The sequence below is a fragment of the Mauremys reevesii genome, linkage group 2 (genome assembly GCF_016161935.1).
Source record: "Mauremys reevesii isolate NIE-2019 linkage group 2, ASM1616193v1, whole genome shotgun sequence".
Lineage (NCBI taxonomy): Eukaryota > Metazoa > Chordata > Testudines > Geoemydidae > Mauremys > Mauremys reevesii.
Window position 1 is genome coordinate 28,772,019 of NC_052624.1, and position 19,017 is coordinate 28,791,035.

The following is a 19,017-nucleotide window of genomic DNA, read 5'->3' on the forward strand; positions in this document are numbered from 1 at the left end:
TAATTAACCTTGCTAACAGTTCAAACCATCCTACTGGAGGTAATCTGTAGCCTAAGGATTAATCCTCTTGAATACCATTCTTGAATTTCTGGTCAATCCACTACAGTCTACAAGTGGGTCCTCCATTTGGTTTATAACATCAAAGTATGCCACCACAAACATACTCTAGTTAATAAATAACCCAAACAAGCATTTAGCTGAAAAGCCATTTAACATCAGCTGTAATAAGTGACAGACAAAATTATGATAGAGAACATCTATTGAAGAAGATGAAAGATGGCTGAGAAAGGGAAGCTGATCTGTAATGAATGCAGTACAACTGCTTGTTTACAGTGATTGCTGTGTTCAAGTTGAAGGGGGTGCATGAAAAACATGCAGCATCATGATGACAGCTTCCATTTTCCTAATAACATTGCATCCTTTCTAGCATCGTTATGTAAAATATGTATAGTAATATATAATTACATTACTATATTATTTATATAATGTATATAGACAGATAAATTAGATGGGTAGTACATTAATTTTCAAACCAAACCAGAAAAAGACAGGAAATACAAAGATAAGTCTAACACTGTTCTTTACTCATGTTTGTTTTTTATGATTATATAGCTTCAGTTTAGTGAAGCCTTACATATTAAATGGTCTGGCTATTTTTTATGTTGCACATTTATCTTCATTGAAACATACACTGGCACATCATTTTCTAACCAAATGGGGGGAAAAAAGTCGATAAAACAAGTTAATTATCTAAGGCCTCTTCCTGCTCCACTGAAGTCAATGAGAGTTTTGCCATTGCCTTAGATGGGAGTATGATCAGATCCTTAGCCTCAGACAGGAAGATCTGGTATATGTTATTTCTCTGATCAATGGAGACAGCTACTTGAGAACTGTTTTGGTATATCAGTTATTATTAACTCGTAATCATTATTATTAAATATTCATAATGCCATAAATTCATATTATGTTTCAGATATCCACTGCTTAATCTAATACAAACAGGACTAACAAAGCCAAGTCAAGAAACAGAAAAATAATTTAGTAAAGAAGGTGTGGACAGCTGTCTGGAGGAAAGAAAAGAGTTGGAGAATGTAGGAAGGATTTCAGGAGAGATCTCTGATACCAGTGGTGGGCACAAAGTAAGAACCTGAACAGAACAGAACAGCCTGGAAAAGAAGAATGTGAGGTTGTGTGCTGTAGAAGAAGAGGGAGCATCTTTCAGAACTATGTGGCTGTATATTGAAGGGAGACGTAAGATAAGAGGATGGAGAAAAGTATTGAGTGTGAAAGATTGAGTAGGCGCATACAACATGTAGGAGTTAAAAAGTATGGGAGAGGAGAGATGTAGCAGAGGGCAAGATTATGTATAATCTATAAGATGAGGCGCTTCAATGCAGCAAAAGACAGGAAGCCAAAAGGAGGTTTCAAAGAAGTGTCTGATGGGGCTAACAGGAAAGGAAAATAACACAATGGCTTCATTTTGGACAAACTTTATGGGAGACTAAATGAGAGACAGGAAGATCAGAGAGGAGAAGGTTACAAAGAATGAACTAGAACTAAAGTAGATATTAAGACACTAATAGATAGTTGTTTATTGTGTAAATTTGTTTCTAGCACTTAATTAAAACTAATGGAATTACTTTAATATAAAGTAACAGTGCACAACTTCCACTGTCATGAGCAAATATCTTGGATGTTTTGTTGTTGTTGTTGTTTTTTCAAAATAACACCATATAAATATGTCTACAGTCATGATTAATCACTTGCCAAACTTCATTTTTATTACATTTATTTCTGAGTTATACACTGCTTAAAAGGAGTAAACTTCAAAGTTGTTCTGTACTGCTGTTGTTCAAATGGCAAAACCATGTTTTCATTTGGACATTTATGTTTTATATTACATGATTTAGCTCAGGGCAAATATTTTTATAGCTGAATTATAAACTTTTCAAGAAGTGGGTTTATAATGGAAATGCTGGCAATCTTCAACAAAGTATTATTAGACACTAAATCAAATTTCAAATTTCAAAGCAGTGATGGGCCTGAACCCAAAACCCAGATCTAGACACCTCATGAATGTTGACATGGACTAGATTCAGATCCAGACTTTCTTGCTCTAGTCCATTCCCACTATAAAATCACATTATTGATGTGAAGATGTAAAGTGAAGCACATATGTAAGCCTTTGCAGGAGTAGGAACTAAAATGTGAAAAGTGAATTACGGATTATAGGCTTCTGAATGTTTCATTGGATGCCAGTATATTTAGATGATTAAAGATTAAACATTTTCAGATAAATATACATGAGCCATGGATATCAGTCATTTGAACGCAGCTCTCACCTGGGTGGAAGTGTATAGGTGGGTGTCTGCAAGAGAGAAGCAGAAAGACAGTTAGAAAAAAGGCTATTGATGCACCAGTCTGTAACACTGTATTATATGCACTCAGAATACTAGAGCAGAACTCTTATGCCCATTATCTAACTCAAGAGTCTTGGTTCAGTTCTGAAGATAGATAGGAATCCTGCTTTATAGGCCACATAGCAACAGCAGAGGTCACTTCTGCCGTGTAGCTAAATTGTCTCTACAGTCCTAGTGCACACATCTCTCCATGTGGGAGAATGGTGGAATAAATCCTGGGATAGGGATTAGTGGGTACAGGGCAGGTAAGGTGGTGAAAGCAACCTTAATGACTGGGATTTGCAATTTATCACATGAATATCACCTTCACCTATGGGGCGTATATATTTTGCTCTGCACTTATACATTTTATTTTTCATTCAAAGAATTATATTTATTTTAGAATACACAAGTTAATACATAATAGTATAAGAAGTCTGGAATAACACAAAATAAAAAAAGAGAACTTGCAAAACCGATAGGAAAACAAACACAAAAAACAGATGGGTTTTTGTTTGGAGCATCCTTGAATAGCGCAGTTGAGAATGGATTTATTCTCTCTTCAGCTTCATAAAGACTACATGATAGAACAGCACAAATCCTAAAGGAAGAGAGCCAAGATTTTCAGATAAGTATAACTTTTAAATATATTTATTCTCTGGGTATCTGCTCAATAAGTGAAAATAAAGCTAAAATCAGCTTCGGAGGCTGTTTTAAATATAAATATATAAAAATGCAAACAATCTACCTTAAATATGTAATTTACTAACAAAAATAGATACACTTCTAAAAAAGTTACAGTCTCTCTCACAGCGCCAACCCAGCAGTTGTTTTAAGGACGACACCAACTCATTGGCTGTAATATCAGCATCTAAGTTTTAATATTCAGAGCGATGTTGTTAACCTACCTCCCATGCTACTGGAATGTCACTAAGAGAAAAAAAATGCAGTGAACTTAATGTGTCATCCACTAAATATACATCACACTCTATCAAGTAAATGCATAAGTACCATATATGTTGGGTCCAGAGAGTAATTGAAGAAGGGGAAGTGAGGCAAGGCTAAAACTAAACCCAGATCTCAGTCTGAAGTGCCTGCAGGCCTAGTCTTGAGCCAGGAACAGTAGTCTGTCTGCAGACATTGGCATGGGTAAGAACTGAGGAGATTGGAGCATACAGACAAGATACTGAGTTCAGAACATGACAGAACTGGAATCAGGGAACAGAATGAGGATGTGTGATCCTACTGGTACTACAGTGGAGTGCACACTCTGAGACAGGTAGAATCTGATCTAAATCTGCAAATTGGGGATAAATTGACCTGAAATCAAGGCTTGAATAGGGCTGGAAAATCTGCTCAGAAAGGCAAAAGAGGGATCTCAACTGAGAGTGAATCCAGGGCTTAGGCCCAAGTGTGGAGACAAAGGAACAGAGAAGGCTGAGCCTGCATATGGTTTCTGAACACAGATCTAACACATTTGTAACTACTCTGTGTGTGCCTGCAGACTCTGTGTCTGAGGTATATTTCAAATGTATCTTTAGAGTGAGTAGGGATTTATTCTCCGGTTACCCTAGGAATATGACCCTAGCTCTCAACAGGGCCAAACTTGCAATCACAGCATCCTTTAAAGAAACACCTTGTGGAAAGAGATCCCTGACAAGCTTTTTGAAAACAGAGTCTGGCCCTACACTACACCAGTAACAAACAGTTTTCAAATTCTATTGGGGGAAGGAACGTGCTTGACATACATCCTCAGCCACAGGTCATTTTCCCAGTGCAGACCCAGCTTGGCAGAGCTTTTAAAGCATTTCCACTGACTAAAGAGGGACCAGAATGTGTTCTGCATGAAGGAAGCAGCAAGTTTCAGACAGGTGATTACTCAATGGGAAGTGGGGCACTGTGCAAGGCAGAGCAATTGTGTGGGGTGAAGGGGGAGGAGAGGGGAAGGGTAGGGGAAAGGGAGCAGGACCTGAGGTGAGGGAGGAAAGGGAAAGGAAAAGAGAGGAGGAGCTGGAGGGAGAGGTGATGGGAAGAGGAAGGGGAGTGGGAGCTGGAGTGGAGGGGGAGGAGAGGGAAGGGGAAGCAGAGCAGGAGCTGGGGAGAGAGGAAGGGTAGAGGAAGGAGCGGAGCTGGGGTGGGGAGGAGAGATAAGGGAAGGGAAGCAGAGCAGGAGCTGGGGGGAGAGGGGAAGGGGAGCAGGAGCTGGGGTGGGGAGGAGAGGCAGGGGAAGCAGAGCAGGAGCAGGAGCTGGGGGGAGAGAGGAAGGGTAGAGGAAGGGGAGCGGGAGCTGGGGGGAGAGGGGAAGGGGAGCGGGAGCGGGGGTGGGGGCGGAGAGATAAGGGACGGGACGCAGAGCAGGAGCTGGGGGGAGAGGGGAGGAGGGGAGAGGAGCGGGAGCTGGGGTGGGGAGGAGAGGAGGGGAAGCAGAGCAGGAGCTGGGGAGAGGGGAAGGGGGGAGCTGGGGTGGGGGAGGAGAGGGAGGGGAAGCAGAGCAGGAGCTGGGGGGAGAGGGGCGCAGTGGGAGGGGGCGGCAGGGAGCGGGAAGCAGGACGGAAGCGCGATGAGTAGCAGGGGGTGGGAAGGAAAGCGGCGGGAGAAGCGGGGCAGAGGACGCGGAGGGTTTGCGCCAGGTGCGGGGACTCGCTCCCCCACCTCCATGAGCTGCGGCTGACTCGGCGGAAAGGGACCCTCCCGCTGCGCCCCCAGCCCGGCCCGGCGGGGCTCGCCCAGACCCGTGCGCCCCTTCGGGGGCACTGGCTGGGTCCTGGCTCCCACAAGGGTCTTTTCTGCCCCCCCGCGCGAGACGCCGCCCGCGGCTCCCTCCCTTCCCGCCTGCCTGAGGCGGCGGGGCAGCGAGGGGCGGCGAGCTCAGCGGGAGGCGCCGGGCTGCCTGGCGTCCCCGGTCCCGGGCAGCTTCCCCCGGCGCGGGCAGGTCTCGCCCTGCCACCGAGCGTCTCCGGGCGCAGGCCCCAGGTGACCACCCCGCCCCGGGGAGCCTCTCGTGCGGCTCCGGCAGCCTGATGCCCCGCGCGTACCTGCTGCCCCTGTGGGGACTGGCAGGCTTGCCCGGGAGGAGAGCGGCAGGGAGGAGAGGAGTGCGGGTGAAAAGCGGAGCCTGTGGGACATGGGGTGGACGGACGGATCATAGCGGACACCGGCGATGTTGGGCTGTGGATACTGGACACACCTGGACAGTGAGGGTGAGGGAGGGGACACACTGCGCTGGGCTTGGCCAATGGTGGGCAGTGAGTAATGGACAATGGTGAGCAGCACATTACACAGTGAAGGATGGGGGCAGTGATGGTGAATGCACTGGAGGGTGCCTGGTGGATGGTGGGCACATTGCACAGTGAAGGATGGGGGCAGTGATGGTGGAAGCACTGGATGGTGGGCACATTGCACAGTGAAGGTTGGGGGCAGTGATGGTGGAAGCACTGGACGGTGCATGGTAGATGGTGGGCACATTGCACAGTGAAGAATGGGGGCAGTGATGGTGGAAGCACTGGATGGTGGGCACATTGCACAGTGAAGGTTGGGGGCAGTAATGGTGGAAGCACTGGACGGTGCATGGTGGATGGTGGGCACATTGCACAGTGAAGGATGGGGGCAGTGATGGTGGAAGCACTGGACGGTGCATGGTAGATGGTGGGCACATTGCACAGTGAAGGATGGGGGCAGTGATGGTGGAAGCACTGGATGGTGGGCACATTGCACAGTGAAGGTTGGGGGCAGTGATGGTGGAAGCACTGGACAGTGCATGGTGGGCACATTGCACAGTGACGGATGGGGGCAGTGATGGTGGAAGCACTGGACGGTGCATGGTGGATGGTGGGCACATTGCACAGTGAAGGATGGGGGCAGTGATGGTGGAAGCACTGGACGGTGCATGGTGGATCATAGGCACATTGCACAGTGACGGATGGGGGCAGTGATGGTGGAAGCACTGGACGGTGGATGGTGGGCACATTGCACAGTGAAGGTTGGGGGCAGTGATGGTGGAAGCACTGGACGGTGCATGGTGGATGGTGGGCACATTGCACAGTGAAGGTTGGGGGCAGTGATGGTGGAAGCACTGGACGGTGGATGGTGGGCACATTGCACAGTGAAGGATGGGGGCAGTGATGGTGGAAGCACTGGACGGTGCATGGTGGATCGTAGGCACATTGCACAGTGAAGGTTGGGGGCAGTGATGGTGGAAGCACTGGACGGTGCATGGTGGATGGTGGGCACATTGCACAGTGAAGGATGGGGGCAGTGATGGTGGAAGCACTGGACGGTGCATGGTAGATGGTGGGCACATTGCACAGTGAAGGATGGGGGCAGTGATGGTGGAAGCATTGGACGGTGCATGGTGGATCGTAGGCACATTGCACAGTGAAGGTTGGGGGCAGTGATGGTGGAAGCACTGGACGGTGCATGGTGGATGGTGGGCACATTGCACAGTGAAGGATGGGGGCAGTGATGGTGGAAGCACTGGACGGTGCATGGTAGATGGTGGGCACATTGCACAGTGAAGGATGGGGGCAGTGATGGTGGAAGCACTGGACGGTGCATGGTAGATGGTGGGCACATTGCACAGTGAAGGATGGGGGCAATGATGGTGGAAGCCCTGGACGGTGCATGGTGGATGGTGGGCAGCGAGCACTGGAGCCAGGAGAGTGGCCATGGTGGACAATAAGCCCGGTTGGGAGAGGGACGTGGTTGTGGAGAGGCTGGAGCCGGGGGCGCGGGGAAGGGAGGGGAGGGAGACCCGGCGTGCGGATGGCAGCTCACGGACACGCTGGGCACTGAGCCCTGCTGGGTGTGAGCACCGGACACGCCATGCGGTGCATGGGAGGTGACGGGACGAGGTGATGGGTAGTACCCGGTGGGGTCTGCGCTGGAGCCTGCTGCCTAATGACCGCGCCGTGGCTGCCGGCTCCGTCCCGCTGCACAGGGGCACCGCACGCCCGGTCAGTTTCACTTGGCTTTACCTGGCCCCCCGACTTGCCGTCCCCATTGGGAGAGGGGCGGCCCCTCTCCTCCCAGGCGCCTCTGGCGGTGGCTCCCAGCCTCCCGCTGAAGTTCAGGGCCCCGCCTGTTTTGTTTGTGTGTTGTTCCGTCCTTTCTGCCGGTGTCTTGGGGGGCTGAGGAGGAGGGCGGGGAGGGGGAGGGGACTGGGGCTGTGTTGACGGCGGCTCCTCTGCCTCTCTTATTGCCACGGAGTTGCGCTTCTCCTCCTCAGGCTGCAGGAAGGAGCCGCCCGGCGCTTCACACATCCCCACGATCCCCATCCTCCGCCTGGGTGCCCGTCAGAGCCGCTCGCCCGCCCGGCAGCAGCAGGGTCCCATTTGCAGGTGCCCCGCGCTCTCCCCCTGCCGAGCAGGTTAGTCTCAGGCACTGGCACACCGGGGCTGCTGGAGCGCGCCTACAAAGGGGGCAGCGCCGGGGGAAACTTGTGTGTGTGGCTGAGTTACGGGCGAGCTGCTCTGGCTGGGGAAGGGAGGGGCGCAGTTTGCACAACTCCTGTCTCTCTCTGCTCATCATTTCTCTCTCCTCTCCGCAGACCACCCCCGCCCCCGGCCGGACCCCTCCCTTGGAGAAATCTTCCGGGGGGTTCCAGAAGCCGCCAGGATTTTTGTCTTCGTTGCCACTTGGCTTTCTAGCCTCTTTGGAAATGGCAGGGGCAGCGACGCCTGGAAAAGGAGCGAGTGTGGGGAAAGGGAGAGGAAACCGGAGCTAACTGACGGGAGGCAGGCGACTTGAGGCACACACAAAAAGAAGCGTCTCTGCCACCGGGACTCAGCTGCTGCTGCGGAGCTAGCGTTCTGCCCTCAACTCCCGCCGCAGGATTTAAGAGCTAAGAGGAGTTTTCTGCTGTGAAGGGTGGATTTTTTTTTCTCTCTCCTTCTTCTACAATCAGAAAGGAAGATGGATTGGGGACTTCTCCTGCACTGTGCAGCCCTCACCTTCACCCTGGCCAGGGCTTTAAGGAGCGGTAAGTGACAGAGAAGACAACTGATTTCAAGTTATTCAGATAATATTTTCAGATGTAGGGCCCATTCGTGAGTTCTAATAACAAGCAAACAATGAGAAATGTTTTGCAGTGTCAGGAAGACCAACCTGAGTACTAGGATGAGGGGAACTTTTCAGTAAAAATCCCCGATTTGCATTACAGTGTCACATAATCATCACACTGCCTTTCAACTTTATTTTCAGCCCCTTTCGGTTGTTATATTAAACGAGGGCTGCTCGCTTTCACAAGATTAGGGAAGCCAATTATCCTAATAACGTTTCCTCTCATTGGCAATTAAATAAGACTCTTAAAATCTGCAAGATGAGAGCACCTTAAAGGGAAGGCTTTTGTGGGGGTAGATATTCAAAATATCATCTTGTGTAGTTGTAGCTTCCTGGCAGGTAGCCTGGTCAAGTAAGACATAACCTATTTGTTGCAAAAGTCTGGAGTTCTCATGGAACTTGAATAGTGTCTATAGAGGAATCTGTAGGCTTGCAAGGGCTTGGGACTCAGTTCTAATAGAGAAATCCCATAACAATGACTTTTATATCTAATTTACTTTCAGGCAACACTTGAAAACACAGCTAATTAAAAACAACCAGCTCTTCGTTCTTTGAACAATGCCTAGGCACACTGAATATTCCCCTGAATTATGCACTTTAAAGATGGTCTAATTGTAGGATTGTTTGACATTTAACTAGCAGACATGAAAGAACTCCCGTGAATTTTCCTTTCCCAGCAAATCCTGAGCAATTATTATTAACTAATTATCAAATATTTACTTTTGCCTGACTAGGCTTTCAATCAAAGTAATTAAAAGAAGAGAGCATCCTCCACTTGCAGTGGTATATTGTTTTAATAAGAGATCACAAGTGGAGTGTCCTGCATGGAGAGCAATGTAAATCACATTTTTATGATGAAAGTTAATCTCTTTGCAATAAATTTTGAGGAGGCTGCCTAATTTAATAAGCAAGAGATTCCTCCTCCAGTGATCTGACACAGAAGCAAACACATTAAGAAAGAAAGTGTGTGCCAGTCTTAGGTTGTGAAGCTGTAGTGAGATCCAGCCTGGTCTAACCCTTGTGAGCTTGTAGGTAAGGAGGTGGGGAGTGACAATAACCTCCTCCTTCTGTCTGAAGCCATTATTTGTAAATGTAAAATGACTGCTTCATATTTCTGCATCACTTTGGAGCAGCAGCAGAAGTGATAAAATAATGGGGATTGAACCAAAGCGTATAGGACTAAGTGAAATGAGGTGTAGGGGTGACATTGCAATATTACTGATAATAGTCTTTCTTTAAATACTGAGCAGAAATAGGGAGGGCTGTTGATGAAGAAACTGTCTGAGAAGCAGACTGTCTGTGTAGGTATAGACTGGAGTCACCAAGGCCATTAACCTCTTCTGTAACTTACCAGACCTGCTAATGCCAATGTCCACCTCCGTCCAATACTAGTGTCTACTAAATTAATTCATTAACCTTATTTAGAACTAATGGTCCAAAGTCATCAGAAAACTGCCCTTCTTAATTAAGTGTTGGAGAGATTTCACAGACCCAGAGAGTCTAGCAGTCCGCATTATCTTATTATACTGTCACTTTCCCAGAAGTCGCAGATTAAACAGCACTGGTGGTAGTGAGTCCGCCTCTACGTCTTCTGAAGTGACTCTGTCAAGTGACTAGAAACAGCACTGTTTTATTTCACTCACTGAAAGGATGCCAGATTCTGCCATGTTGTTTGCACAGAGCCTAGTGGACTTAATAAGACAGGATCACTTCCCAAGTCTGCTACACATTGGAAATAATGCTAGGTTCCTTTGGAACCACAGATAGGCGAATCACAGAGATCACTAGCTGCAGATTTTGAGCTCTTGGTTGCAACACCTTTTTGTTCCTGGCAAAGATAAACAATTTGTTTTAGAAAGCAAAAACAGAAACAAATAACAGGCTAGGGCCAACTCAAGCAATATGATTAGAAATATCTTGCCTTTGAACAAACAATATCATATATGTTGTCTCCTTCCTTTCTAATTTATGGCAAATGATTTCTATAATGCTTGTAGCTTTATGCATTTTTTATATGCACTTCATCTTTCATTTCCATTTGACCTGGTTTTCCTGTAATAAAATTCTGTACATTTATAAATTCATGCTGAGAGCAAAGAATGACATTTTCCTTCCACAGGGAATCTATGAGATACAGTATTACAAGCTGTATATACTATTATTGAGAAATAGTGATATATAGATTTATATTTATTAGTGCATGTATGCTTTCCTTCTGTAGTTTATTCTCATATTTTATTGCTGAAAATTGCATATCAGTATGTGAGGGAAAGTTTCTTTAGCTGAAGATCTATGGCAAAAAATCCATAATAATAAAAAGCCACAATGCAAACCTACACTGAGTAATGAATCAAATGACCTTACAGGTTGGATTACTTACGGGTTGGATTACTTACTTCTCTGTTCTTCCAATACACCTTAAAATGCGTAATCCTAACATTGTTTGCCAAAAGAGCAAGATGCAGCCACTATATTTCATACTTGCACTTGGTGACTGTGATAACTTTTCCAATTATTTTGCAATTAGAAATAAACCTGGGTGTTGGTTTTTTTGTGGGGGAGAGAAGAAGGGAGGGTTGTTTCTGTTCCATTTCTTTGATCTGGTCTCCAAGCATGAACAAACTTCCTTAAAGGAGTAATACTGAATCATTTCTGCTTCACTAAATGCACTTTGTTCTCTGTTAGTCTGCATCTAAGGAGCACAGATAACTTCAAATTGTTTAGATTTATGGACTGATAAAACAAAAGAAGGCTTTGCTGTAAGCGAGCAGGGGTCTATGAAGACAACTCCCCGATGGCCAATGACACAGACCAGGCTTATCATCAGAATAGCTGTGCAGGGGGTCAGACAGCATCTTTTTAGTCACTCTCCACTTAAAACTTGTTCCTTAATAAGATTACAGGTCTCTGAGATAAATCTAAATGAAACCCCTCGGAGCCAGTGTTAACATCAATTGTGGGGATGCAGTGTTTTAATGCTGTAAGGGTTTTATTTGTGAAGGGAACCTTTGTAGAGAAACCGTTTTGAAACTTGGCCTCTCAAAATTAGAGCCACTATTTGCACAGATTAGCCCTGGAAGCAACAACTGGTGTACATCCAAATTTTGCATTATATTCTTTCCTACAGAAAATGTGATCTGTAAGAGATTACTTTAAACGTGTAGAATACAATAAAAGTTTGCTAAAGGAAAATGTAGAAAACACATTTTAACCACACTTGACTCATTCAGCTGTACTCAAAGATTTGTGATTGATTGGAGATGATAAACTGAACAGGAAATGTTTGTTTTCATTGCAGATAAATGCGGTGATAATATAAAAATTGTAAACCCTGGGTACCTTACTTCTCCTGGATATCCTAATTCCTATAATCCAAGCCAAAAATGTGAATGGCTGATTCAGGCTCCTGAACCATACCAGAGAATTATGATCAACTTCAACCCTCACTTTGATTTGGAGGACAGAGACTGCAAGTAAGTGAGACCTTCAGTAAAGGGTGCCAGAGCACCATCTAGTGGATAAAAATGTTCATATTGTCCTAATGTCTACATGGGAAATCACAGCTGTGTCCAAGATAGTGTGTAAAATGAATCCATCAGGGATTTGAATCCGGACCAGATAATATGTTAGTGCCAAGATGCTTAAATTAGGTTTTGTGCTTCCTAAACCTCAAAAACCAGCAAGATTATCTTTTTTTAACCTTGTAATCCTTCTGTCTGCTTTTCCTGGATACAGAGGCTCAATAATTGTTTTTCCTGTTGAAACTCTTTCCTCAGTATTTGCAGTCATTTAGTGGTGGTAGTGTGTATGTGAGCCAGTGGATGGAGCTTTGGTTTGTACTTTTCCGAAACAGTTAACTATGAAAGTTCTTTGAGAACCATGCACAGTAAAAGTGGATTAGTAGTATTATTAGGGGGGAAATGTTATAATTTTCTACTATTTAAAAATTACATTTGAATTACTTATATGTGATGAGAGAAGCCATACCTTAGTGTGGCTTTATAATACATTTTATGGGAATGTGACCAGGATGGGGGATTTTTGCCACAATATGAAACACATTAGTTCCATGTTTTTAATTTAAAAAATAAGTACCATAAAATAATTCTCTCCTTCATGTTAGTTAACTGTTCCAAACAATCTGGTGAGAGGTGTATATTTTCTCAAAGCACTGACTTCTCTTAACAATCTAGTCTAGACTGAGAGATTACTCTGACCCATTGGAAAGGGGCAGTGTATAGCAGTCTGATAGTCACAATTCCCCTCTCTGGTTTTCTCCTAGGGGTCTCTCTCAGATTGCTTCCCCTACTTGATCAATTCAGTAGGCTGAGAGGAGGTAGGGTGGAGTCAAGCTCCACCCTTTCCTCCCCTTTGCTCACCCACTCCCCACTCTGCAGTCATGAGAACAGCCCAGCAGAAGGTACTCTCCACCCCCATCTCCGTGACCGAAAAGCAGGTAGTTTGCACATGATGACCCATGGTCTGATTGTGCCCCATTTCATTACAGTCAGTCCACAAACTTGGTCCACTTATTTCATCAAGAACACATTTTAATTATTGATTATTTATACAGCTCCAGAAGTGTGCATGGCCTTTTATAGATAAAAAAAAGATAAAAAACAGTTCTTGCTCACAGATGCTGATCCTGCAAGTTATTGAGTGCCCTCAGCTAAGAAACTAAATTTGAAAACAATGAGAGTTGAAGGTGCTCGGCACCTCACAGGACTTTTCAGCATCTCTAAGGATCAGGTCCTAAATGTAGCATTATCTGAGGAGAGGTGGTGACACGCAATGGGGAGGAAAAGGTTATGATTACTCAAAGACTGTGCTTACACTGAAGTGCTTAACTTTTATCATACACATCTTCTTGGTTCCAATTTTTGTAATAACAAATTGAGTTAGTTACTTAATGAATATTAATTTCACTTAGAATTAACTTTAGTGACCAAGTGTAGTAGTTTGGTTTACATTTCATAAATTTTCAGTGTTTTGCATAGGCCAGTGTTTCACATACCATGTGTGGGTAATAACAAAAGAAGGCTCCATGTTTGTAAAACTAAACTGGCCGTTTATTAAAGCACCTGTGTTGCAACTGCAGCTAGCATTCAAGCCATGTGTACATGGTCTGATTGCCTAGTGCCTTCTCCAAACTCTTCCCTCCAGCAACCTGTGCGCCTCCCTCCAAGTTCCATGAAGGTTGATGGAGCCAATTCTAGTTTCCAGTTAAGATTATGCTTCTGAATATGTTTCAGAGTAGCAGCCGTGTTAGTCTGTATCCGCAAAAAGAACAGGAGTACTGTGGCACCTTAGAGACTAACAAATTTATTTCAGCATGAGCTTTCGTGAGCTACAGCTCACTTCTTCGGTTGCATAGAATGGAACACACAGACAGGAGATATTTATACATACAGAGAATATGGTTATTACTGCAGGCAACACAGTTCAGAACTCTTTAAGCAGTTATATATGTGCAGTTGTCCACTTGCCTATATTTTATAAATGTCATTATGTTCCATTTCCCTTCTGTACACAGGCTTGTTGCTAATCTTTAGAGGTGTTTGTATCTAGATAGCAATTTTTTCTGCAGTTTAGGTAGGTATCAGAGAAGGAAATAGAACATATTGTAGGGTAAAACCTTTTGTGTTCCTTGGCAGATTACACTTATTCCAAGGTTCTAAAACTGTCTCAGTCCAATATAACAGTAAATGATGTACAGTATGTAACTATTTAGATAAGAAATAGTCATTGTTATGTAGAGATGCACTAAATATGTAAGCTGGTTTTTGGTGCATTGGGGCCTTAGCCAATAAAGGAGCTGAATTCCCCAATTCCATCACTTCCTGCTCCCTTCTTCTCCCCTCTTAGTAACTCACCTTGAATCATTTCTTCCTCCCAAAGGACCTCCCTATTATTGACAGTTGTCTATAGCAAGGTCGGTTCCCAGGTGGTCAGAAACTTTGCAGGCAGAGTAGTTTGAATTGGACTCTTGGGGAGTGACCATGATGGTTCAAGTGTTATTTGGTGAACTCTTAAATGCAGAACTTTAGGATACCTACTATTTAATCTCTAGCTACAATTTTGCTTATACTAAAGGCTGTCCCATTTAACTTGAGAGTGAGTGGGTTTGTATGTTAGCTGACTAATGTAAAAATGATTTCAGCAACAGGCAGCTATCAAGAAACAGTCTGGTTTGAAATTTCACTGTCTGCTGAAGAAATTCATATCCCTGTTACTGGATCTTTGTTAAAGCAATAAACAAACATAATAAAACATATGACACGGTTATTTGCAATTAAGTAAATTTTGATTTCCTAATATAAGCTTCAATTTATTTGCCAGCTGTGTGTGTAATATAGAAATGTGGCATTTCAAACTAGTCTGTAGTTTACTTAAAGTTGCAACCATAGAAATTAATAAACAGCTAATATGATGTGCAGACAGAAGTTCAGAGATTGGGAAATAAAATGTCTGGGAAGGAAAAAAGGGGCACTGTTGAAAAACTCTGGGCCCTGGATACAATTATACTGGACTAGTAGAGCAGATGTTGTCTTGGACTAAATCCTGAACTCCTTATGTCAATAGAGGTTTAGTTTGTTTGTTTCTTCCTGAGTGAGGACTAAGAACTTCTAGAGTTTGGTCCCTAAAGAATAATGATGAGGACCTGGAAATTTCACTGAGCCTATGGAGAAAAGCAATAAGACCTTTAGATGTATGTCCAGTTATTCTTTATTCTCAACAAGAGAGCCAAGGCATCTCATCTATCTTTCATGTACATTGGTGTAAATCAAGATTAAATCCATTGAAGCCAGTGAACTTATACCCATGTAAAACTAGTGTCAATGAAAGGAGAATTAGGCTCAAGAATTGTAAATATTAGCTATACTGGTGGCACTCTTAGCGAGTATCTTTGTGTCTTAAGATTTTGGAAGTTCCACATTACATGCCTGGTGTAAATGCAACTAGCAATTATGTTTTGCTCTAACTGAAGAATATTTCCCAAATGTTTTCTAATAATCATATGGTATGTCATGTGATATCTATGTAATCACTGTGAATATACTATTTTAGGAAGTTGTATTATTTTAAATTTCAAGTAAGCAGAACTAAAATTCAAGTTTCTTCAGAGAAATCCCAGAGGGCTCAGCTTTCATCATATTGGGGAATAAAGATACAATAGTAATTAAGTAAATGTACTTTCACACAATTTAGACAGCTCTAATGAAAAATATCCTAAGGACAGAATTACCAAACAAGCACTCTGGAAATACACTGTCTCAACCGGATGTGTAAAATCATGTCTTGCAACCTAAAAACATAAACTGTACATTCATAACAGTATAAGGGTATATTCTCCTCACAAATGTACATAATAATACCTTTTAACATTAATGGGAGCTACATACCTGCTTCAGGAAAGAATGAAATGCAAATTCTGGTGGAGGTTTCAAAAGAATACAAGTTTGTGCTTATTGATTATTTTGCCCTCTCACAAACAAGCCGCTGTTTGTGAAGACAGGAACACAATTAGAAGTAAAAGGAGGAGACAAAACATATGATTGACTATTACCTAAAATGCTCCAATATTTGTTGCATGTTGTAAATGCTTTTCAGCACTTAGCTAGGATGTACAAGTCTTGTGTTGCGTAAAGTATCCTACTGTGTAAATGTAGCCATCTTGAATCTTGTAAAACTTTATATCTGGAAATAAACAAGGATGTCACTGATACAGTACTTTGAATTTATGGAACTTTTCCGGTTTCCCAGCAATGCAAACTATCAGCATGATAATTTATAATGGTTTGTGACAAATGCTGCTGAGCAAAGAGGTGTGTGGTTACATTCAGATCAGATATCATCATCTAGGGAGCAATAAAAATTTCACAGACACTAGGTTAAAAACATTAAGAAAATGAATATGAAGCTTCAGCAGACAAGGGCTTGAGGAAGGTGGGGGGATGGATAAAAAAAGCCCAATAGTGGTTTCCTTACTGACAAATTATTAACTTTGTTGTCAGACTTAGCTGTATTATTTTACAAGACTTACATAGATACACTATTGCAGTACAGTTGTTTTATTGGCATAATTTAGATATGCAGAGAGTACTATCATCCTTGTTTGGCAATTACTGAGCATGTATGTACTGTTGCCAGCTCAGTTCAAATGGAAAATTTGTTCATTTTGGAAACATTCAAATTTTAGAAGGAGAGATTTGATAGTTAATTGTTCTTTAAATTGGGTTTATAAGGGATTAGTTACACTGCTGAGATTAGAAATTATATAGAAATTGCAATCAAGGATAGATAGCAAAAAATATGTTTGTTTGTCAATACAGCCCCTCAAAGTCCTTGATCTGGAGAAGAAACATGGTTATTTAGATATACACCTCTACCTCGATATAATGCTGTCCTCGGGAGCCAAAAAATCTTACTGCGTTATAGGTGAAACCGCGTTATATCGAACTTGCTTTGCTCAGCCGGAGTGCGCAGTCCTGCCCCTCCCGGAGCACTGCTTTACCGCGTTATATCAGAATTCATGTTATATTGGGTCGCATTATATTGAGGTAGAGGTGTATCAGATGAAATCCTACCCCACTGCAGTGACTTCAATGGGGCCAGCATTTCACCCATCCTTTCCATTTCTAAATAATGTCAATGTAATTTGGTTATAAACCTGCAGCTATAACAACCTACAGTTGATAAAATAAGACAATACTCAATGTATGGCACTATTTTGGCACTGCTTTAGTGACACCATCAGTTTCTGCAGAATTTAAGCGTTCATTCACATTTGTCTAAACTCAGACCCTTATTCTCATTGTCTGCTTCGTACCATTCCAGCTAGTGCACAATTGCCTTAAACCTAGTGGATCCAGGCACTTGAGGATTATCCTTGTGTAAGGGGAACCTTGGGTGGCATACAGCTGCTGTAATGACTCCAGCATATCTCTCTCTCTCTCTCTGTCACACACACACACACACACACACACACACACACACACACACACACACACACACACACACACACACACACACACACACACACACACACACACACACACCAGCTGCCTGTGCAGTCAGGGAGGCTGGGGAAAGAGGACACTGCCAGAGTATCCCATCATTGTTTGACTATGAGAAAAGTTCCTGGATCCATTGGCAGTGATGCAAATTACAGCAGTCTTCGGGCTGCTCAAAGTTGTGCCGAAGCACTGGCCCAATGGTCCCCAGCCCCACAGCTGTACAATGTCCTCTCCAGGTGCAACATAAGATCTGGGCCTAAGTATGTAGGGTCTGATCCTGCACTCATCAATGTCAATGGGAGTTTTGCCTTTGATTTCTATAGGAGCAGAATGAAGTCATTGTTCTCTATGGTTGTGAAGAAAGATGGAACATGTATCTTGTATAGCTGATCTATAAACGGTGTCTATATTAGATATTTCAGTCAGGTTTGACAATGGGTATCAAACAAGGTTCCTCACACCCTCTTTTAACTGGTTTTGAGCTTGGCTGTCTTGCTGATGTAGACAGGGTCAAATGAATGAAACTCCAGTTGTAGCAAATGGTGGGTTGACTAGAAGGACATGCAAAGGAACAATCGAACTCAGCACTGGTTGACAGTGGGGATGGAGGAGTCATGTCTGATCACTGTCTGACCCAGCTGAAAATCCTAACACAGACAGAGCCACTGAGCCTGTAGATAGAAAGATGGGAACAATAGTTACTGCTACTGCTCTCATTTACAATAATGGGTAGTTTACTAATGATTTCAGTGGGAGCAAAATTCAGGCTCTAAACAAATGCAAACTGCCCCCCCAATCATTTCAGTGGGCATTAACACTGAAGCCTAACAATGACACTTAAATAATGTCCATATTTATGTATGTACATATTTATTTATTTTGATTTAGACTAAACAAAAATTACCCACCTTCAGGCTTAGAGAACCCTGCCAACTATTTAAAATTACGTAAATAAAATATGTTGTTAACTGTTTAATTGCCAATTATTTTATAAGAATACTATTGGACATACTACACTTAGCTTTCTGGGGTCAGTCCCGAAGCCCCCTCCAGACAGACAGTGTGTAGGGTGTGCTGTGGGCATTCCTGAAGGAAGTACTGCTGCATTCTAGCAATAACTGGAGACAGGCTGACCCTCCTGTGGCCAGTGCTAGCTTGGCTTTGAGCTGAGAGCAGAGGTTCTCAAACTTGCAGGCACACCCCTAGGAGGGACATGGAATGCATTCAGGGGGCATGAGAAGGCACAATGAAGAGCGGCAGCTGCTGGCCGGGTGCCCAACTTTGAAAGCAGCACCACCACCAGCAATACCTGGCATGGTATTGCCACCCTTACTTCTGTGCTCCTGCTGGTGGCAGCGCTGCCTTCCGAGCTGGGTGGCCGGAAAGCTGTATACTATATCGGGGTTGGCAAACTTTTTGGCCTGAGGGCCACATCTGGGAATAGAAATTGTATGGCAGGCCATGAATGCTCACAAAATTGAGGTTGGAGTGTGGGAGGGGTTGAGGGATCTGGTTGGGGGGGGTGGGCTCTGGGATGGGACCAG

At 43.9% G+C, this 19,017-nt stretch overlaps 1 protein-coding gene across 1 annotated transcript in view; it reads left to right on the plus strand.

Annotated features, from left to right (window-relative positions):
- Positions 1–7,570: 7,570 nt before the first annotated feature.
- The window catches only part of NRP1 (neuropilin 1), a 144,116-nt gene continuing 132,669 nt past the window's right edge, over positions 7,571–19,017 (plus strand). Inside the window, 3 exon segments of the mRNA XM_039522272.1 lie at positions 7,571–7,764; positions 7,945–8,376; positions 11,755–11,929. Of these exon segments, the coding sequence (XP_039378206.1) occupies positions 8,310–8,376; positions 11,755–11,929 (242 nt within the window). The 5' untranslated portion in view covers positions 7,571–7,764; positions 7,945–8,309.